Genomic DNA, 23,364 nt, shown 5'->3' with positions numbered 1-23,364 from the left:
GAAACTACGGATATAAATATTAAAGTGGACGAGATGACCTTTCAGAGCTCTTCTGTTACATTGTGTCATAATGTTGGACTCAGATTTTATTTGCTAAGTAATATACCATACTGACATTAACAGTGATTCTTCAAACTTGCTATTTCCATTTTTCAAGGTTTAATAAAAGTTTTAAAAATACAAGTTTAGGGGCCGGGCACAGTGACTCACACCCTAATCCCAACACTTTGGGAGGCCAAGGCAGGTGGATCACCTGAGGTCAGGAGTTCAAGACCAGCCTGGCCAACATGGTGAAACCCTGTCTGTTACTAAAAATACAAAATTAGCCGGCATGGTGCTACATGCCTGTATTCCCAGCTACTCGGGAGGCTGAGGCAGTAGAATCACTTGAATCCTGGAGTTGGAGGTTGCAGTGAGCCGAGATCACACCATTGCACTCCAGCCTGGTCAAGAGCATAACTCCGTCTCAAAAAAAAAAAAAAAAAAAAAATACAAATTTAGCAAGGAAGCATACTAGAGTAATATATAATGTAAAGAAGCCTCTTGTTAGTGTAACTACTCCCAACCTAATCTAGTCTGAGCATCCAAGTTATTTATGTGGCAATTTCATAAGATAGGGAAAATGTGTATTTACATTTTAAAGTTGTATTCAAATAGCAAATATTTATTGAGCACCTACTTTGCCAGTCAGAGCATTATCTCTGTCAAATGCTATTCTGTATCTGGATATTTCCAAGCTTTCCTTAGCCCAATCAAAGAAATACTTGTAGGATATTCTTTTTTTTTTTTTTTTTGAGACAGAGTCTCGCTCTGTTGCCAGGCTGGAGTGCAGTGGTGTGATCTCGGTTCACTGCAACCTCCGCCTCCCAGGTTCAAGCAATTCTAATTCTCCTGCCTCAGTCTCCCAAGTAGCTGGGACTATAGGCACACACCAACATGCCCAGCTAATTTTTGTATTTTCAGTAGAGACGGGGTTTCACCATGTGGGTCAGGCTGGTCTTGAACTCCTGACCTCATGATCCACCCGCCTCGGCCTCCCAAAGTGCTGGGATTACAGGCATGAGCCACCGTGCCTGGCCCTTGTAGGATATTCTAATATTGCTGTTTTAGGATTTGCTGTGAACACAGAAAGAAGAAATACGATGCATTTGTCGGATTTAAAGAAAAGTAATTCAATATTGAATGCAAGAAAAGTTTTAATTGTATCTAGTTAGAAGTACAAGTATATGTTACATGTAAATTTTCTTACATAACTATCATTGGTACATGGAACTACATCAGACCAATTACATTGTTTTAAGTTTCTGAACAAACCAAAATTACTTAATGATTTAATAAATAACAATACCATCCTAAACATAACAGGACACAACTCACAACCCCTTACCCTCACCTTTGGCACGAATTCAATACACGAGACAAGACTGTCAAGTTAACATCAGATGTTCTCCCTGTTCTTCAATTGACATTGATTGCATAAACTTATTTAGTAAATCTTCTTCCTTTTTTTCTTCACTCATATATGATTCAGAATCATCTGAAGAAACTGAAGGAAAAATAGGAATTTACAATTCTCTGTTTGGAAATAAAGCTCTAAGTACAACTTTCAAAATGACCTGGCTTATTAATAAGCCTGTAGTAAAGACAAATTGCCTGCAATTTTCAAGGCTCTTAGTCACCTCACCCTTCCCCCAAGTTTCTTACTCTTTAAGATACACAATACTGTATTCTAGCCAAGTTACTGTACGGCAGATTCTCTTGTTACTAAGTCCTATTTTACCATTGATTTTCAAAATCTTTCGGTTGGGGGAAATTAAAGTGGTCAGTTACATCTTCAGAATCTCTGCATTTTCCTTTAGTTCCTTCTCATCTCTTCTATTGGGGACCACAGGGACTTTCCCCCTACAGTTTCCGCTAACTGTACCTTTTGGAACCTGACTTACCCCTTCTCTCCTGCCCTTTCCCTCATTTCTTGGATAGACATGGTATGATATTTACAGCAGACCTGGCTAACACTGTCATACAGTGATGGGATATCAATTCAGAAGGCCTAACTTCCCTACTTCTGTTTTTTCTTTTTTGTTTTGTTTTTTTTTTTTTTGGAGACTAGAGTGCAGTGGTGCGATCTCGGTTCACTGTAAGCTCCGCCTCCCAGGTTCACGCCATTCTCCTGCCTCAGCCTCCCAAGTAGCTGGGATTACAGGCATGTGCCACCACACCCGGCTAATTTTGTATTTTTAGTAGAGACGGGGTTTCTCCATGTTGGTCAGGCTGGTCTCGAACTCCTGACCTCAGGTGATCTGCTAGCCTTGGCCTCTCAAAGTGCTGAGATTACAGGCATAAGCCACTGCGCCTGGCCAACTTCCCTACTTCTTACCCACCCACCTACTTCACTAATGCTGATAACTAGGAAACTACTTAACATGATTTAACATTATCAGTTCTGAGGAATACTTCTGATCATTCAGTCTGTCTTCTCTTTTTCATTTTGCAGTATTTTGTTCTTGTGGTAGAAGGATCCTTTATGCTGATCCTTCCAAAGTCTGGATTTGTCTCAGTTGCAGCTGTAAAATTTTGATAATATCACCTGCTTGGCTTGCCTCCACTGTTTTGTTGAATATCAAACAAAATGGTATACAGAAGTCCCTCCTTATCCACAGTTTTGCTTTCCAAGGTACAGTATAAGATATTTTGAGAGAGACCACATTCACATAACTTTTATTACAGTATATTGTTATAAAATTGTTCTATTATTTATTGTTGTTAATCTCTTTATGCGCCTAATTTATAAATTAAAACTTTATCATAGATATGTATTTTTTAGGAAGTAACAAAGTATATATAGGGTTCAGTAGTATCCAAGATTTCAGCCATCCACTGGGGGTCTTGGAACATATTCCCCATGGATAAGAAGGGCCTACTATAAGAGATATAGCACTTTGTAAACTAATAGATGCTATACAAAATATGTTCATCCAAAAATAGCACTAACTCATAAAAGAAGTGCTATTGCTTGAGAAAGTCATGTTTGTGGTTCTGGGTTCTGACGAATTCATTCTCTACTAAGTCTTTGACCTTGCTATTGTAAGTATCTTTAGCATTAGAAATACCTTGAATCTTACTCTTTTGAGCAGTATGTTCTTTTTTTCCTTTTCTTTTTTTTTTTTTTTTTTTTTGAGATGGAGTCTCACTCTGTCACCCAGGCTGGAGTAGTACAGTGGCACAATCTCAGCTCACTCCAACCTCCGCCTCCCGGGTTCAATCGATTCTCCTGCCTCAGTCTCCCAAGTAGCTGAGATTACAGGCGCCTGCCATCACGCCCAGCTAAGTTTTGTATTTTTAGTAGAGATGGGAGTTTCGCCATGTTGGCCATGCGGATCTCGAACTCTTGACCTCAGGTGATCTGCCTGCCTCGGTCTCTCAAAGTGCTGGGATTACAGGCGTGAGCCGTGGCGCCTGGCCCAGTATGTTCTTTTAATTGCAAGCATAAACTATATGTTTGGTTTTTTATTTGTGACAATAAAAGCAAATCATATTCTAAATTTGTTAATATCTTCATAATAGAAATGAAATTGTATTTGGTATAGTATTTTTAAGCATAAGATCTTAAAAAATGCATATTGTTAAATTTCCACATTTACCTGTTTGCATGAACAGTTTCCTTGGTCTTCTAAAAATCTTCAGTGACTTATATCTTATTTTAGATGCATATCCAGTTTTTATCCTATAAGAAAGGAAAGTATCTTAGTTGGAGCCAGCAAAGTGAACAGCTGCCTAGGGCATGTGGAAGACCACACAAATTTGTTTTATTAGCTGCCAACGTCACCAAAAAGACCCTTTCAGCACCCAAATTCTCCTGTAATTTCTTAACCCTGACATGTAAAGCTGCTGCAGTGCAATTTCAATACTCATGCTGCTTAATCTTTTTCCTCTCCCTGTTATATAGTATTCCCCTGTGCATAACCAACCATATTCTTCTCCTTTTGAAAGTATTTGCATTATTTTGAGGTTGAGTGGGAATTACATTGAAAAGGGCAGTCATCCATAACTCTATCTGATAAAGAAATTTTTATAATTCCACAAAATATATTCTAAAAGAAGTGGCATATTCTTATCAGTGCAGTAAAGAAAAAGTATGAAAATATCTCTCGGCTAGGCACGGTGGCTCATGCCTGTAATCCCAGCACTTTGGGAGGCCAAGGCGGGCAGATCATCTGAGGTCAGGGGTTCAAGACCAGCCTGACCAACATGGAGAAACCCCATCTCTACTAAAAATACAAAATCAGCTGGGCATGGTGGCGCATGCCCGTAATCTCAGCTACTCAGGAAGGCTGAGGCAGGAGAATCGCTTGAACCCGGGAAGTGGAGGTTGCGGTGAGCCAAGATTGCGCCGCTGCACTTTAGCCTGGGCAACAAGAGCGAAACTTGGTCTCAAAAAAAAAAAAAAGTATCTCTCTCTGCTTTTTAAAAGTCCAGCCTATTCTGAATTTAGCAAAGTGAACATATTAGGGAACACAAGCATTAATATCACTTAGCTACCCTTCAAAAGAGATGGGGAAGGCTGGGCACAGTAGCTCACGCCTGTAATCCCAGTGCTTTGGGAGGCGGAGGTGAGAGTACCTTGGCCAACATAGTGAGATGCTTTCTCCACAAAAAATTTTTTTTAATTAGCAGGGCATGGTGGTTTGTGCCTTTAGCCCTAGCTACTTGGGAGTCTGAGGCAGAAGCATTGCTTAAGCCCAGGAGTTAGAATACTGTAAACTATATCACACCACTACACTCCAGCCTGGGTGAGAGAACAAGACCCTGTCTGAGAAAAAAAAAAAATTAAACCGAGATGCATTTCCCCCTTTTTACACTAAGAAACAGACCCTTCTTTGTTTCTCACTGGCCGCCAAAGGGAATGCTGTATGAGCATTTCAGGTGCAGGTGCAGCTGTGATATCAGAAGGCCCCGAGTCCTCTCTCTCCAGTTGGTGTCGCCATGTAGTGCAAGGGTAATGCTGTTTCTGTGAGTAACGAGAACTAAAGCGGCTTCTGTGATGAGTGAGGACACCTGTGATACAAATCACCTCTGTTAAAAGACCCTCTCACTAATTGTAAAAACTAGTGAAAAGCCAACTGGAGGTGCACCTGCCTGGCTTTTGTAAGCTGTGCTGAAGTACGTGCATGTACTGCCTCTTCATTAACATCTTCAGATAGTTTGCATTATAGATTTTAGCAATGCTGCACAGGTAATGCTTCTGGCCTGTGGTGAGGTCTGGATGCTAAAAGACAGAATAAGAGGATTTATAGTCTGCATTGTATTAGAGAAGTTGGCAATATTCCTTATCTGAAGAGATGAATGTTCAAGAGAGTTGTGCCAACCGTATTTTACTTTAGCAAATTCAACTACATTAACTTGACAAAAGAGAAAGAAATGGCCATTTAAATAGTGCAGTGGCTCTGCTTGCCATTCCACTCAGGTGATTCAGATGCCCTTTGAAGTCTGAGAACCCATTGCTCTAGATGAACAAGGAAGGAGTGAATCTGCTGTTCTGTCAAGTGTTACTTGCTGTGCGCCTCTCAGTGTGGGCATCTTGCCTTCTCAAAATTATTTTTGAGGTATAACATGGTACCTAAAATCAACCCAATTACTCTACTTAGTCTAAACTGAAGAAACATTCTTTTCCAGCACCAGAAGAATAACTGACTGTGTTGGACATTCTGAGGGACAGTATGTTGGTCTCTAAGTAATTTTGACTTGAGATTTTCATTGTACTTGCTGATTTTAGAAGTTAATGTTCACTTAAGATGTAAGATTCCACTATATATACAAGATTTACTTTACTGAATACATGATAAGTTCAAAGAAAATTCAAAATGTTAGAAAAATTTACCCTAATTCACATTGCTCTAGAGATACTTTTAGCAGTTACGATCATTAATGGGATACAGGTAACCATTGTAAAATCCTTACTGCCATTTTCTTTTATTTATTTATTTTTTTTAAACCCTACTTGCAAGCTAATTACTGCCATTTTCTTTACCTGCTTTCTTCTTAATTTTGTAGTCCTTGAGTAAAATATGTGTGAAGTTGGGTTTCTATTTCTAGGATGGAACTTTTCTTGAGCATCTCTGTGGTTGGGGCATTAAGCTTCCCCTCAGTAAAGATACATTAGATATGAAGTATCATAAAACCTTGAAAGAACTCTTATGATAAAGAATGTATAATCTTTACATTCATTCATGAGTTTACCCAAAGATATTTATTGACTCCTAGACAATTATACTGCATCTGCAGTACCTCACCCTCTAAGCAGCCGATCTTGAGTAAAAAGTTCGGCTCTGAATACAAGGAGTATTGGTATTTAAATATGTCCCTGTTAGCATACCTTGAAAAAGGACGCATCCATCATTGATTTAGGGAGGTGGATTGTTTGATTTTGGGGAGTTTTCCATAACTCTTGCAGCTTAGCTATGTGTGAGTTCACTTTGTATCCATCTTTGATTCTGTCTGTAGGCAAAGACATCATGTGAATTTCAGAGGCAAAGATCAGTTCAACAAATTGAATTATTAAGATCTAGATATTTACATGTGTCAGTGATTATCCTGGAGTAGTACTGAATATTTTAACTCAGACTTAAATTTGAAGAGACTGTATGATATGCCATTTGGTTTTAGAGCATACAAACATCAAAGATACTTGTAAATAAATATTTTATGTATATATAATACATTATTTTGAACTCAGCTGAGATGCAGTGTTGACAGTAACTTTATCATGTCAGAAACATAGTAAAGAGAAAATATACATGCAGGATTTGTGCTTTAATGATTTACAGTAATATTTTATTATCATTTAACTTTACTATATAGTTTTTGTTTGTTTGTTTTTTTGAGACGGAGTCTCACTCTGTCCCCCAGGCTGGAGTGCAGTAGCGCGATCTCGGCTCACTGCAAGCTCCGCCTCCCCAGTTCATGCCATTCTTCTGTCTCAGCCTCCCGAGTAGCTGGGACTACAGGCACCTGCCACCATGCCCGGCTAATTTTTTGTATTTTTAGTAGAGATGGGGTTTCACCGTGTTAGCCAGGATGGTCTCAATCTCCTGACCTCATGATCCTCCACCTCAGCCTCCCAAAGTGCTGGGATTACAGGCGTGAGCCACGGCGCCCGGCCTAACTTTAGTATACAGTTTTTTAAATCTTTTTTTTAAGAGATGGGATCTCACTCTGACGCCCAGGCTGGAGTGCAGTGGCATAATCATAGCTCACTGCAGCCTCAAACTCCTGGGCTCAAGCGATTCTCTCACCTCTGCATCTCAAGTAGCTGGCATTATAGGTGTGAGCCACTGCACTCGGCCTTAAAATTCTATTCTGTATTAGACTAGAGTAACACAAATTTTATCCCTTTGGAGATGTAGTATTAACATGAAAGACTGCAGAAATTTATCAAAATTTATTTTTACATAGTTTCAGTTATTTCATTTTTTATTGTTGATTTTTGTTTGTTTTTGAGATGGGGTCTCACTCTATTGCCCAGGCTAGAGTGCTGGCACAATCTCAGCTCACTGCAACCTCTGCCTCCCAGGTTCAAGCGATTCTCCTGCCTCAGCCCCCCAAATAGCTGGGATTGCAAGCATGCACTACCAGCTAATTTTTGTATTTTTAGTAGAGATGGAGTTTTACCACGATGGCTAGGCTGGTCCCAAACTCCTGACCTCAGGTGATCCGCCTGCCTTGGCCTCCCAAAGTGCTGGGATTACAGGCATGAGCCACCATGCCCAGAGTATTTCATTGTTTTAAAAACAGTTGTGGACAGCATAAAAGAATAACCTTTTAGTAAAAAATAAAAGTTGAAACATACTCCCAGAAGAATGGGAACTGGTTTTCAGTTTCAGATGTACTGAGACTAGTAATTTAGGGTATAAGCTTCACTAGCAGTTTTGGGAAAAACAGTCTCTGACAATTAAATCATGAAATGCCTCGTTTTTTTTGTTTTGGGGTTTTTTTTGTTTTTTTTTTTTTTTTTGAGAAGGAGTCTCGCTCTGTTGCCCAGGCTGGAGTGCAGTGGCACCATCTTGGCTCATTGCAAGCTGCAAGCTCCACCTCCCGGGTTCACGCCATTCTCCTGCCTCAGCCTCCCGAGTAGCTGGGACTACAGGCACCCGCCACCACGCCCAGCTAGTTTTTGTATTTTTAGTAGAGATGGCATTTCACTGTGTTAGCCAGGATGGTCTTGATCTGACCTCGTGATCTGCCCGCCTCGGCCTCCCAAAGTGCTGGGATTACAGGCGTGAGCCACCGTGCCCGGCCCCGAAATGCCTCTTTTTATAATAATACATCCCTCTTCCCTGCACACTCCCTTCTCCAGGCAACCAGTGATGTGCTTTCTATTACCATAGATTCATTTGCATTTTCTTGAGTTTGATATAAATGGGAATACACGGTATTCATTTTTTGTCTGGTTTTTCACTCAACCTAACGATTTTGAGATCCACTCATGTCACATGTAACAAATAGTTCATTTATTTTTATCGTTGGGTTATCTTTTTTTTTTTTTGAGACAGAGTCTCGCTCTGTTGCCCAGACCGGAGTGCAGTGGCGCCATCTCGGCTCACTGCAAGCTCCGCCTCGCAGGTTCATGCCATTCTCCTGCCTCAGCCTCCCGAGTAGCTGGGACTACAGGCGCCCGCCACCGTGCCCAGCTAATTTTTTGTATTTTTAGTAGAGACGGGGTTTCACCGTGTTAGCCAGGATGGTCTCGATCTCCTGAGCTTGTGATCCCACCGCCTCGGCCTCCCAAAGTGCTGGGATTACAGGCGTGAGCCACCGTGCCCGGCCTGTTCGGTTATCTTCTACTGTATATATGTTTACACTGTTATTTGATTATGTACCTGTTGATAGACATTTGGGTGGTTTCCACTTTTTGTCTATTACAAATAAAGCTGGAAAGACACATTTTAAGTTAAAAGTTTGTGGCCGGGTGTGGTGGCCCATGCCTTTAATCCCAGCACTTTGGGAGGCTGAGGCGGGCAGATCACCTGAGGTCAGGAGACCAGCCTGGCCAACATGGTGAAACCCTGTCTCTACTAAAAAATATATAAAAGTTAGCCAGGTGTGGAGGCGTACACCTGTAGTCCCAGCTACTCAGGAGGCTGAGGCAGGAGAATTGCTTGAACCCAGGAGGTGGAGGTTGCAGTGAGCCGAGATCGCAACACCGCACTCCAGCCTGGGTGAGAGAATGAGACTCTGTCTCGAAAAAAAAGTGTAGTTAGTTGAATTTAATAAGCACATTTTTGTTTCAATATTATTAGTAACAGGCTATTTCAGTTTTGTATTAAACTTTAAATTTAGTTATTTCTTCAAGATTTTGGCAAGTTGGATACTGCAGGTAAGGACTAACTAGTTGACCAAGAAATGGAAAATCATTTGGAAATTGTATTATGACCCTTGAAACATAACTTACAATCTGTAATAATATGAATGCCAATTTAAGATTTTTAAAAGTTTTTTATTTTGGAAATCCTTTTTCAAGTAAACAGAGGCTATTTATATAAGAATATGTCTTGTGTCCTTAATAAACAATATTTCTGAGATGCATATTATATTTTGGACCAACACTTAATTTCTCAATAGGTTGATAACATTTCTTTACAGAAAATGAAGCACTTAAAAATAAATAGGCTGGGCATGGTGGCTCATGCCTGTAACCCCAGTACCTTGGGAGGCTGAGGCAGGCAGATCACCTGAGGTTGGGAGTCAAGACCAAGCCTGGGCAACATGGTGAAACCCGTCTCTACTAAAAAAAAAAACCACACACACAAAATACTTAGCCAGGCATGGTGTCACACCCCTGTAATCCCAGGTACTTGGGAGGCTGAGGCAGAAGAATCACTTGAACCCGGGAGGCGGAGGTTGCAGTGAGCTGAGTCACTGCAACTGCACTCCAGCCTGGGTGACAGAGTGAGATTGACTCAAAAGAAAAAGAAAAAGAAAAATAGTACAGCAGTGCCTCGAACATTTAAACATAGAATTGCCATATAATCTAATAATTCCACTTCTGATCCAGCAATTCCAAAAGAACTGAAAGCAGGGACACAAACAGATTATTTATCCATGCTCATAGCAGCATTACTTCATAATAGCCAAAAAGTGGAAGAAACCCAAGTATCCATCAACAGATGAATATATAAACAAAGTGTGGTATATACAAACAATGGAATATTATTTAGCCTTAAAAAACAAGAGAATTCTGACACATGGTACAATATGGATGAACCCTGAAGACATGCTAAGTGAAATAAGCCAGTCACAAAGGACAAATATTGTATGATTTAACTTTTATGAGATACCTAGGAAAATCAAATATATACGGAGCGAATGGAGGTTGCAAGAGGCCAGGGGAAAGGAGGTATATAGGGAATTAGTGGTTTTTTATTTTGTTTTTAAATTTTCTTTTAGAGACAAAAAAAATTAAAGTTAATTTTATGTTGCCCAGGCTGGTCTCAAACTCCTGGGCTCCAGCGATCCTCCAGCCCTAGCCTCCCAAAGTTCTGGGATTACACACATAAGCCACTGCGCCCACCTGAGAGTTAGTGTTTTATAGGTATGGAGTTTTAGTTTGGGAAGATGAAAACTTTCTGGAAATGGATGGTGGTAGTGGTTGCACAACAGTGTGAATATACTTAATGCCACTGAAATGTACACTTAAAAATGATTAAAATGGGCGAGGTGCAGTGGCTCATGCCTATACATCCCAGCACTTTGGGAGGCTGAGGTGGGCAGATCACTTGAGTCCAGGAGTTTGGGACCAGCCTGGCCTACATGGTGAAACCCTTAGGCTGGGCGTGGTGGCTCATGCCTTTAATCCCAGCATTTTGGGAGGCCAAGGCGGGCGGATCACGAGGTCAGGAGATTGAGACCATCCTGGCTAACATGGTGACACCCTGTCTCTAGAAATATATAAAAAAATTAGCCAGGCATGGTGGCGGGCACCTGTAGTCCCAGCTACTCAGGAGGCTGAGGCAGGAGAATGGCGTGAACCCGGGAGGTGGAGCTTGCAGTGAGCCAAGATCGTGCCACTGCACTCCGGACTGGGCAACAGAGTGAGACTCTGTCTCAAAAAAAAAAAAAAAATTAGCCAGGCGTGGTGGGAGGGCACCTGTAATCCCAGCTACTCAGGAGGCTGAGGCAGGAGAATCGCTTGAACTCAGGAGGCAGCGGTTGCAGTGAGCCGAGATCGCGCCATTGCGCTCCAGCCTGGGCAACAAAAGTGAAACTCCTTCTCAAAAAAAAAAAAAAAAGATTAAAATAGTAAATTTTATATTATGTATATTTTACCATAAATAAATAGTTAACCAACCCAAGAACTTTTGAATATACTGCTTGGACTATATGCCCTCAAACAAAAACAACTCTAAGGAAATACTGATCTCTAATTAATTACTAGGCTTTTTTTGTTGTTTTGTTTTTTGTTTTTTTGTGTTTTTTTTTTTTAGATGGAGTCTCGCTCTGTCGCCAGGCTGGAGTGCAGTGGCGCGATCTCTGCTCACTACAACCTCCAACTCCCTGGTTCAAGTGATTCTCCTGCCTCAGTCTCCCAAGTAGCTGGGATTACAGACACGCGCCACCACGCCCAGCTAATTTTTTGTATTTTTTAGTAGAGATGGGGTTTCATCATGTTGGCCAGAATGGTCTCAATCTCCTTACCTCGTGATCCACCCACCTCAGCCTTCCAAAGTGCTGGAATTACAGGCATGAGCCACTGCGCCCGGCCTACTAGGCTTTTTTTTTTTTTTTTTTTCCAGAAGCATGTGTTAGCACTTCAGAAACTACTTTTTTATACATCTTAGGACGAAGCAAATAATATATTGTAGTTAATGAGAAGGAGGTCTCACACTTTTGGAGAGAAGAGTTACCTATTAATATGGAAAGAGGAAAGCACAGAATAAACCCTGTTTGTTGGATTGGAATTTGGAGTTAGTAGAAATATTGAAATAGATATGTATGGGTATGTATGTGCTCACAGGTAAATGCACACACATTTCTTTCCCAGCACTGTCCTCGGAGAAAGTCTAGAAGCAATGATAATATATTATAAATAAGCACACCTAGCACCCAGATCTTGGTTTCTATGTACTCTTCTCTACTTTAAATATATAATTTTTTTTTTTTTTTTTTTTTTTGAGACAGAGTCTCGCTCTGTTGCCCAGGCTGGAGTGCAGTGGTGCAATCTCGGCTCACTGCAAGCTCCGCCTCCTGAGTTCACGCCATTCTCCTGCCTCAGCCTCCCGATTAGCTGGGACTACAGGCGCCCACCACGACGCCTGGCTAATTTTTTGTATTTTTAGTAGAGACGGGGTTTCACCATGTTAGCCAGGATGGTCTCGATCTCCTGACCTTGTGATCCACCCGCCTCGGCCTCCCAAAGTGCTGGGATTACAGGCATGAGCCACTGCGCCCGGCCTTAAATATATCAAATTTTTAAGAAAAGGGTTCTATGTTAGTTTTATTTTGCTGCCATAACAACACAACTTTAGTGGCCTAAAACAACACTCACGTATTGTCTCATAGTTCTGTAGCTCAAAAGACTGAGTATAACATGAATTCACTGGGTTCTCTGCTTAGAATCTCACAAGGCCAAAATCAAGGCATCGGGGTGCCTGGGCTGGATTGGGGTGCCTAGAGCCTGTAGTGATTCATTCAGGTTGTTGGCAGAATTCAGTTCCTTACAAAACCAAAGTCCCTATTTCCTTGACATGTGGCTGTCTTCATCTTCAAGCCAACAATGGAGTGTTAAGATCTCTCCTTTCACATCTAACTGCTCCTCTTCCCCACATCTGTCTGACTTCAGCCAGAGAAACTCCTCTGCTTTTAAGGGCTCATGGGGCTAGGCTGGGCCCACCCAGAAAATTCAAAATAACATCTCTTTTGAGGGTTATAACTTAATTTTGCCTGCAAAATTGCTCCTGCCATGTAACATAACATATTTACAGGTTAGAGAGATTAGAGTGTGAACATCTTTGGGGACCATGCTGCCTACCACAGGCTCTTTGGAGAAATGGCTGACGTCAAGGGTAGAATAGGGACAGTACAATGGTTTGTGCTAAAAGATAAAAGTGTTCAAAGGATAATGGAGACAGAGAACAAGAGCCATCTTTAAAGGGCTCCCACTGGCCAAATCTGGGATAATTTGAGCATCAAAATAAATAACAGATTTAAAGTAAAGTATTTAACCTATTGAATGGTATAAGAATCTATGTGTTGACAATTATATAATAAATATATAAATTGAAAAATGGTAGAGAAAGGGAAGCTCTTCATTAGAAAGCCATCTGAAAAATGTAGACTCCATGGAATTAGAAAAAGCACATATGGCCGGGCACGGGGGCTCATGCCTGTAATCCCAGCACTTTGGGAGGCCGAGGTGGGCAGATCACAAGGTCAGGAGATCGAGACCATCTTGGCTAACATGGTGAAACCCCGTCTCTACTAAAAATACAAAAAATTAGCTGGGCATGGTGGCAGGCACCTGTGGTCCCAGCTACTCGGGAGGCTGAGGCAGGAGAATGGCATGAACCCGGGAGGCGGATCTTTGCAGTGAGCTGAGATCACGCCACTGCACTCCAGCCTGGGCCACAGAGGGAGACTCCGTCTCAAAAAAAAAAAAAAAAGAAAAAGAAAAAGCACATATTTCTAGCCATCTTAATCATAATGGATTTAGTCAAGAATGAATGACAAGACCGGGCTTGGTGACTCATGCCTGTAATCCCAGCACTTTGGGAGGCCGAGGCGGGTGGATCACGAGGTCAGCAAATTGACACCATCCTGGCTAACACACAGTGAGACCCCGTCTCTACTAAACAAATACAAAAAAATTGGGCGTGGTGGCGGGCGCCTGTGGTCCCAGCTACTCGGGAGGCTGAGGCAGGAGAATGGCATAAACCTGGGAGGAGGAGCTTGCAGTGAGCCGAGATTGCGCCACTGCACTCCAGCCTGGGCCACAGAGGGAGACTCTGTCTCAAAAAAAAAAAAAAGAAAAGAAAAGAAAAGAAAAATCACGTATTTCTAGCCATCTTAATCATAATGGATTTAGTCAAGAATGGATGACAAGACCGGGCGCGGTGACTCACGCCTGTAATCCCAGCACTTTGGGAGGCCGAGGCGGGTGGATCACGAGGTCAGGAGATAGACACCATCCTGGCTAACACAGTGAGACCCCGTCTCTACTAAAAAAAAAATACAAAAAAATTAGGCGAGCGTGGTGGTGGGCACCTGTAGTCCCAGCTACTCAGGAGGCTGAGGCAGGAGAAGGGCGTGAACCTGGGAGGCGGAGCTTGCAGTGAGCCGAGGTTGCGCCACTGCACTCCAGCCTAGGCGACAGTGCGAGACTCCGTCTCAAAAATAAATAAATAAATAAATAAATAAAAGAATGGATGACAAAACTAATGGATGAAAGTTTGAGAAGTAATAGGCTATATACAAAGTCTCAAAGTATATCCCCATATACTTTTACCTTTACAAAGGGTAAGAATCATAACTTTACAGTGGTGAAAGCTGGCAGACATCACCTGAACCAAATGATGACAACATTGTCAGTAACGGATTAATGCACAGCAAGGGTCTCCTGATATTGATTAGCCAGGACAAACTCAGCACCACTTCTGTGCTATTCCTGCCAGAAGGACATAAGCTGAATCTCACGGGAGGAAACATCAAACAAACCCAAATTTAGGGAAATTCTACAAAAGAACATGCCTGGGCCAGATGCAGTGCTCACACCTGTAGTCCCAACTACTTGGAAGGCTTAGGTGGGAGGATCACCTGAGCCCAGGAGGTTGAGGCTGCAGTGTGCTCTAATTGTGCCACTGCACTCCAGCCTGGGCAACAGGGTGAGAACCTGTCTCAAACAAACAAAACCCCACAGGTCTGTATTCTTCAAAAATATCAATGTCGGCCTGGCGTGGTGGCTCACACCTGTAATCCCAGCACTTTGGGAGGCTGAGGTGGGCAAATCCTTTAGGTCAGGGGTTTGAGACCAGCCTGGCCAACATGGTGAAACCCTGTCTCTACTAAAAATACAAAAATTAGCCAGGCATGGTGGCATGTGCCTATAATCCCAGCTACTCCAGAGGCTGAGACACAAGAACTGCTTGAACCTGGTGGGGCAGAGGTTGCGGTGAGCCAAGATTGTGCAACAGCACTCCAGCCTGGGCGACAGAGTGAGACTTCGTCTCAAAAAAAAAGAAAAAAAGCTAAGAAACATAAAAACATTAGGCCAGGCGCGGTGGCTCACACCTGTAATCCCAGCACTTTGGGAGGCCAAGGCGGGTGGATCACGAGGTCAGGAGATTGAGACCATGCTGGCTAACATGGTGAAACCCCGTGTCTACTAAAAAGAAAAAAAATTCAAAAAATTAGCTGGGCGTGGTGGCGGGTGACTGTAGTCCCAGCTACTCGGGAGGCTGAGGCAGGAGAATGGCGTGAACCTGGGAGGCAGAGCTTGCAGTGAGCTGAGATCGCGCCACTGGACTCCAGCCTGGGCAACAGGGCGAGACTCCGTCTCAAAAAAAAAAGAAACATTGACAACTGAATGCTATTCATAAACTTGGATTTTTTTTATTTTTGGCTATAAAGGATATTATTGAAACAATAAACAATATCTCAATAAGGTCTATAGATAACAGTATTTCAAGTTCTTGATTTGGATAATTATTTTGTGAGATAAATAAATGTAGTTAAGATAGGCCAAGTGTGGTGGCTCATGCCTGTAATCCCAGCACTTTGGGAGGCCGAGGTGTTCAGATTGCTTGAGCCCAGGAGTTTGAGACCAGCCTGGGCAACTTGGCAAGACTCCCATCTCTACTAAAAATATAAAAATTAGCTGGGTGTGGTGGCGCATGCCTGTGGTCCCAGCTACTCTGGAGGGTAAGGTGGGAGGATCACTTGAGCCCAGGAGGTGGAGGCTGCAGTGAGCCGATTGTACCCCTGCACTCCTGCCTGGGGGATAGAGTAAAAAATATAGCTAAGATAAATACCCCCACTTTTTTTTTTTTTTTGCCAGGGGTGAAGTCCCAGTTACTTGGGAAGCTGAGGCCAAAGGATCACTTGAACCAGGGAGGTCGAGGCTGCAGTTAGCTGAGATTGCACCACTGCACTCCAGCCTGGGAGACAAAGTGAAACCTTGTCTTAAAATAAATAAATAAAGGAAATACATACTTGGAAGTATTTAAGAATAAAGAGGGCCAGGCGCCGTGGCTCATTCCTGCCCAGCACTTTGGGAGGCCAAGGCGGGCGGATAACCTGAGGTCAAGAGTTAAAGACCAGCCTGGCCAACATGGTGAAACCCTGTCTCCACTAAAAATACAAAAATCAGCCAGGTATGGTGGCGTGTGCCTGTAATCCCACCTACTTGGGAGGCTGAGGCATGAGAATGGCTTGAACCTGGGAGACCGAGGTTGCAATAAGCCGAGATTACACCACTGCACTCCAGCCTGCGCGACAGAGTGAGACTCCGTCTCAAAAATAATAATAACAGTAATATCTAGAGTCACTGCCAGTAGTTGGCTATCGTGTTTATTTTAAATAATAGAATGAATCCTTAAGTTCAACTATAGAGGAAGACAATCAAGCACTTGCTGAATACTGGCCCTTTTCCCCTCCAATTATAAACAGCAATACACATTGTTCACTGCAGATTAGTGAAGTAAACTAAGTGTATAAAAAGAAAATAAAAACTTTTAATCCCACAATCTAGTAGTAATTTTTTTTAATTAATTTATTTTTTTTGAGACGGAGTTTCACTCCTGTTGCCCAGGCCGGAGTTCAATGGCGCGATCTCGGCTCACCGCAACCTCTGCCTCCCAGGTTCAAGCGATTCTCCTGCCTCAGTCTCCCGAGTAGCTGGGATTATAGGGATGCGCCACCACACCCAGCTAATTTTTTGTATTTTAGTAGAGACGGGGTTTCTCTATGTTGGTCAGGCTGGTCTCGAATTTCTGACCTCAGGTGATCCGCCCGCCTCAGCCTCCCAAAGTGCTGGGATTACAGGTGTGAGCCACGGCGCCTGGCTTTTTTTTTTTTTTTTTTTTTTTTGAGACAGAGTCTCGCTCTGTCGCCCAGGCTCAAGTGCAGTGGTGTGATCTTAGCTCACTGCAACCTCTGCCTCCTGAGTTGAAGTGATTCTCCTGCCTCAGCCTTCTGAGTAGCTGGGACTACGGACGTGCACCACCACACCTGGCTAATTTTTTTGTATATTTAGCAGAGACGGGATTTCACCATGTTGGTCAGGCTGGTCTCGAACTCCTGACCTCAGGTGATCCACCTACCTTGGCCTCCCAAAGTGCTGGGATTACAGGTGTGAGCCACCGTGCCCGGCCTAGTAGTAATTATTTTAAACCACTTTGACATATTGCCTTTCAGAGTTTTTACTAAGCATATATTTGTTTAGAAATTTTCCTTTTATATAACTAAGTCAATCTAATATACTGATAATTGTTAATATTTCTTCTTTTATTTCCCTCCACATCTGGAATATATTACTAATAATTATATTGTTTTGTGTTTCCTTTCTTTTTTACACTGAACTATAATTCAGTAAGAATTTTGGTGAGGAATCTAAATTAATGAACCCAGACTGCAACACATTTTTTAAATGACCATATTATTTATTTATATATGTATATATGCACACATATATGTCTGTATATTTTTTTCCCAGGTAACTGTAATGACTATATATTTACCAAGGAAAAGCAAAGTGAACCCAGGTTTATGTATCACTGAATTTAAATGAAACATTTAAAACCTATTATAACTACTATACTTAAAATATATATACATACACACACACTCCTACAGTCAGTTAATTCCAGCTCCTCTCCCAAGGGAAAAAAAAGCAATTAGTGAGAGACCTTTGGGGGATTGTCTTACCTACTCTAACTCCAGCAGAGAAGAGGTGAATACTTTGAAAGCTCTATTCTTTATTTCAAGTGAGAGGAAAACATCAGCACTAAGAAATATTTTGTATTCTTTGAAGCAATTCAATTTAGAATTTTTTTCTTCTATCCATGTACAAACCCCAGGCTGTGCTCTGTGCTTTTCAACCAACATCAGCTATAAATACAGTTCTTTTAGGATTCACTGCTAATTTTAAAAATGCTTAATGTAAAATATACTGTACCAACAGACAAGAAAAAAACCTTCCTGATTGCTCTTTGAAATCTTAAAGACTAAGTTCACCAAGGATGCTAATACAATCTATTTTTAACTCTATTGTGGGCTGGGTGTGGTGGCTCACGCCTGTAATCCCAGTACTTTGGGAGGCGGAGGCAGGTGGATCACCTGAGGTCAGGAGTTCGAGACCAGCCTGGCCAACATGGCGAAATCCTGTCTCTACTAAAAATAGAAAGATTAGCCAGGCGTGGTGGCACGCACCTGTAGTCCCAGCTACTCAGGAGGCTGAGGCAGAAGAATCGCTTGAACCCAGGAGGCAGCAGTGAGCCCAGATCGCACCACTGCACTCCAGCCCAGGCAACAGAGTGAGACTCCGTCTCAAAAAAAAGAGAAAAGAAAAAAACTCTATTGTGTAAGTAGTTACAGACGAATAGGCTTCTCAGAACCATGTTACTTATAAGTATTATCTGCTTTATATGCACTACTCACCAGAACCTTTGGAATTCTGGTAACAAGAGTATCCAGCTGATCTGTTGAAAAAATAAAGCATATAAATAATATGTAATAATTACAATGTTACAAGCACTGAACAACATATTTCCATTTTTTTTTTTTTTTTTGAGACAGGGTCTCACTTTGTCACCCAGGCTGGAGTGCAGTGTCATGATCTCGGGTCATTGGAACCTCTGCCTCCCAGTTTCAAGTGATTCTCCCACCTCAGCCTCCCAGGTAGCTGGGACTAGCGCTGCTACACCCAGCTAATTTTTGTATTTTGAGTACAGACGGTTTCACCATATTGGCCAGGCTGGTCTCAAACTCCTGACCTCAGGTGATCTGCCTGCCTCAGCCTCCCAAAGTGGTGGGATTAAAGGCGTGAGCCACTGCACCCAACCAACATATTTCAAATTTTAAAAAAGGATAGTGTTGCATATTATTTTTACTTTTCATGTTTCCATCAGAAATAATGTCTTGCAAATTTTTTCCTATAATTCTGGTTAAATCCTAATGGCTCCAAGATTTTTTTCTTTCCTTTTTTAGAGATGGGGTCTCCCTCCTTCACCCAGGCTAGAGTGCAGTGTCACAATCATAGCTCATCACAGCCTCAAAATCCTGGGCTCAAACGATCCTCAGCCTCCCAAGTAGCCAGGACCACAGGCATGCACCACAACACCTGGCTAATTTTTATACAGACGCGAGCCACCATGCCTATCTTGGGTCTTAATTTTATAGCTTCCTAATCTCATTCCTACAGTGAGCTCAATAAAGTAGTTGGGGCTCCTGGGCTTTCCATGTTATTATCTTGCTGTCTTTATTTTTAATGAAGTGATTTGGGTATTGAAAAGACTGTTCTTTTTTTTTTTTCTTTTTTGAGGTAGAGTCTTGCTCTGTCGACCAGGCTGGAGTGCAATGGCGTGATCTTGGTTCACTGCAACCTCCACCTTCCAGGTCCAAGCAATTCTCCCACTTCAGCCTCCCCGTAGCTGGGATTACAGGTGCTCGCCACCATGCCCTGCTAATTTTTCCATCTTTAGTACAGACGAGTTTTCGCCATGTTGGCCAGGCCGGTCTCAAACTCCTGACCTCAACTGATTCGCCCGCCTCAGCCTCCCAAAGTGCTGAGATTACAGGCGTGAGCCACCACACCACGCCAAAAGACTGTTCTTTGAATAGTAATTAAGGTGTGCTAGAACTAATAAGTTGGTCTGTAATGTTTCTAATTTCATACAAATTCTTTTTCTTTTCTAAACTTAAGACAAAACAACCTTCCTTCCCTCATCCTGCAATTTATTCAATGACCAAGAGTTCATGGGCCAGGCGCCAAGTTTATAAAGTTTTTGTTATGAACTTTTCACCGCCGCTACCTCTGCTATTTTATTCCAAGCCACCGTATCATTTTCTTGTATTCCAACTTCCTAATTCTACCCTTGCTCCTTCCAGTTTATTCTCCAACTAGCAACCAGCATGATCCTTTTTAAGTGAAGTAAGATCACATCACTTCTCTGCTGGCAGCCCTCCTGTGGCTTCCTTTCTCAAAGGTTGACTTTATAGGGCATGAGGGAGTTTTGAAGGAGTGATAGAGCTGCTCTGTATCTTTAGTGTGGCAGTGCTTACACAGCCATGTGCATTTGTCAAAACCCATCATTATACATGAAAAAGTAAGACTTTAATTTGTGTAAATTATGCCTCAATAAACCTGACTTTAAAGAAAAAAAGTGCCCGGGCACGGTGGCTCACGCCTGTAATCCCAGCACTTTGGGAGGCCGAGGCGGGTGGATCACGAGGTCAGGAGATCAAGACCATCCTGGCTAACACGGTGAAACCCTGTTCTCTACTAAAAATGCAAAAAATTAGCCAGATGTAGTGGCACGTGCCTATAGTCCCAGCTACTCAGGAGGCAGGAGAATCGCTTGAACCTGGGAGGCGGAGGTTGCAGTGAGCCAAGATCACATCACTGCACTCCAGCCTGGGTGACAGAGCGAGACTGTCTCAAAAAAAAAGAAGAAAAAAAGTAAGGAGTTCTGGAGTTCCCATTAGTTAATAATGGGATTTTTGGCAGATTACTTCCCCTTTCAGATTAGTAAATATGACTGGAATTGATGATTTTTAAGTCCCCTGCCAGTGCCAACATTGTATCATGTAGCATAATAAACCTGATTCTAGTTTGAAAATTTTATTTTGTATTTCTGGGAATATAAACTTTTCATAAATTAGTCTTGGTTTGTGTTTTTTAGTGGGGTTCCTTAAACCGAACTGAAGGGCATACTGTCTTTTTTTTAAATTATATTTTTAAAAGAGTTTGGATAAACTAAAGGAGGCATGGAGATGAACGACAGGCGGAGATAAAAGGAAAGGACAAACAACCTCTTTGTGCCTGTTTTGTCATCCATAAAGTGGGGATCATAATAGAACCTTCTAGGATTACAGGCTCACGCCCATCTCTACTAAAAATACAAAAATTAGCCAGGTATGTGGTGGCACACACCTGTAGTCCCAGCTACTTGGGAGGCTGAGGCAGGAGAATTGCTTGAACCCAGGAGGCGGAGGTTGCAGTTAGCCGAGATCGTGACACTGCACTCCAGCCTGAGTGACAGAGGGAGACTCTGTCTCAAAAAAAAAAAAAAAAAAAAAAAAATTCACGTATCTCCTGATACACTAGGATCCTGCAGTCGGCCAAGGACTGTGAAGAACAGAAAAGAAACCTAAGACTCCATCCCATCTTTAAGAAGTCTTCAGTAGCACCAGAGACAAAAAGGACGCCCATGTGGGCGGATCACGAGGTCAGGAGATCGAGACCATCCTGGCTAACACGGTGAAGCCCCGTCTCTACTAAAAATACAATCAAGTAGCCGGGCGTGGTGGCACGCGCTTGTAATCCCAGCTGCTCCAGAGACTGAGGGAGGAGAATGGCGTGACCTCGGGAGGCGGAGCTTGCAGTGAGCTGAGATGGCACCACTGCACTCCAGCCTGGGCGACAGAGCGAGACTCTGTCTCAAACAAAAAAAAAAAGGATGTCCATGGGTGCAACAGGGGCCCTGACTGCGGGTTGTACTGAACGGCAAACATCGCAGTTCTTGCTTTTAGGGAATAAAGTAGGGAGAGGAAGAGGAGGTAGAGTCTCCAGCAGTGACTTCAACAGCTCGTTGTCTTCACTATCTAGGAAATAGGTGTAAAAACCTGCTCAAAACGAAATAGATTTGTGAAAAAAGGAACTTCAGTGTGAAGAAAATGTCAAGATCAAGGTACCTCGGATATTCAGTCATTGGTCTCATTGGCGATTAGAAACTCTCGTTTGAGGTCGGGCCCAATGGTTCACCCTGTAATCCCAGCAATTTGGGAGGCCGAGGCGGGCGGCTCACTTGAGGTCAGGGGTTCGACATCAGCCTAGCCAACATGGTGAAACCACCTCTCTACTAAAAATACAAAAATTAGCCAGGCGTGGTGGCAGGCGCCTGTAATCCCAGCTACTCGGGAGGCTGAGGCAGGAGAATCACTTGAACCTGGGAGGCTGAGGTTGCAGTGAGCTGAGATCGCACCACTGCACTCCAGCCTAGGCAACAGAGCGAGACTGTCTCGCTCCAAAAAACAAGAAAGAAAAGAAAAAAAAAGAAAAAGAAAGAAATCCCCGTTTGACAGGAAGGTGGCTCATGTCACTAGAGGGAAGGAACTGGTTTATGGGCCTGGATGCCCCCAGCTGAACCAGGGGACATCTTCCTCCTCTGTCCCCGCCGCCACGCCTTTCGGTGGACACACAGTTCGGTGCCAGACAGCAAACGTCCCAGCAGGGCTCGCAGCGCCCCCTCGGGGCAGAGAGATGCACGCGGGCGACTGTCGCAGTCACCTCGTGGCCACTGCACCAAACGCTCCTCCGAAGCTTCCCTCAGAGGCCCTCCCTCAACCGTGAGGCAGTCCTCCCCTCTGCCCTCCTGTCCACAACACAACTGCTCCCCGCCTCCCACTTGAGGGCACCGGGGCCAGGCCCCAAGACGAGAGGCCGGCCGCAGCCTTCCTCCACGGGGCTCACGACCCGGGGGCCCCACGCTGCCACCCTTTACCCCGGGGCCCCCAACCTCACCCGCCGCCGCCACCCTCGGTCCCGGCCACTGCGGGCGGCTCTGCAGAAGAGCTACGCTCCGTCCAGTCGGACCCCGGACCCTGGCCGGGCATCTCCGCGGCGCTGAGACCGCGAGCCGTGTGCAGGAGCAGCTGTCCCAGCGTCCCTCCCCCGACCGCACGCGTGCGTCAGGCTGCGAGTATTCCGGAGAGGCGGGATGCCGGCTTCTCGCCCCTCCGAAGCCGTTCGGACACTGCCCGAAGAGCTTCGGGAGAGCGGGGCGGGCAGATACGCGACCCCGGAGTTACAGTGGGGGAGGGGCAGAAGCGCTGCGGTCGCTGAGCGTTTGCACGTTTGCACCTCTCTGTGGAAGCAGTGCGTCACAAGAGGGAAATATACATGCTCCCCAAAACAAGAGGTGCCTTCCACTTCAGTATTCCAGATCCTCAGCACATTTGCAAATCGCGAGGGTCACCATACAGGTCAAACGTCTCCACGCAAACCACGGACCGAAGCACGTGGCGCAAGGATGCGGAGCTTTATCTGTTGTCCGTTATTACTCAGGTATCCAAGCTCAGACTGCATCCCAACGGCCAATTTCCAACAACTACTTCTGCGCACGCGCAAATCCTCTCCCTCACCCCTCCCCTTTTTTC

At 43.5% G+C, this 23,364-nt stretch overlaps 2 protein-coding genes across 3 annotated transcripts in view; one reads left to right on the top strand and one right to left on the bottom strand.

The window, feature by feature from the left end:
• Positions 1 to 1,178: 1,178 nt before the first annotated feature.
• FAM216A (family with sequence similarity 216 member A) lies at positions 1,179 to 22,896 on the bottom strand (the record flags this gene model as incomplete). The annotated part of the gene is made up of 7 exons (XM_054445268.2): positions 1,179 to 1,546; positions 3,642 to 3,724; positions 4,872 to 5,055; positions 5,137 to 5,266; positions 6,374 to 6,495; positions 18,646 to 18,686; positions 22,730 to 22,896. Coding segments are annotated over 7 exons (846 nt in total), but the record flags the coding sequence as incomplete, so codon positions are not given.
• GPN3 (GPN-loop GTPase 3) overlaps positions 22,475 to 23,364 on the top strand; it is a 16,828-nt gene continuing 15,938 nt past the window's right edge. Inside the window, exon 1 of one of the 2 annotated variants that reach the window (XM_054444967.2) lies at positions 22,475 to 23,272. In XM_054444967.2, the coding sequence (XP_054300942.1) occupies positions 22,926 to 23,272 (347 nt within the window). In that variant the 5' untranslated portion in view covers positions 22,475 to 22,925. The remainder of the gene's footprint in view (positions 23,273 to 23,364) is intronic. The other variant, XM_054444968.2, reaches the window with a different exon arrangement.

Source organism: Pongo pygmaeus, chromosome 10, assembly GCF_028885625.2.
Source record: "Pongo pygmaeus isolate AG05252 chromosome 10, NHGRI_mPonPyg2-v2.0_pri, whole genome shotgun sequence".
Classification (NCBI taxonomy): domain Eukaryota; kingdom Metazoa; phylum Chordata; class Mammalia; order Primates; family Hominidae; genus Pongo; species Pongo pygmaeus.
The sequence above is the reverse complement of the archived record's forward strand: the minus strand, read 5'-3'. Positions and strand labels throughout refer to the sequence as shown.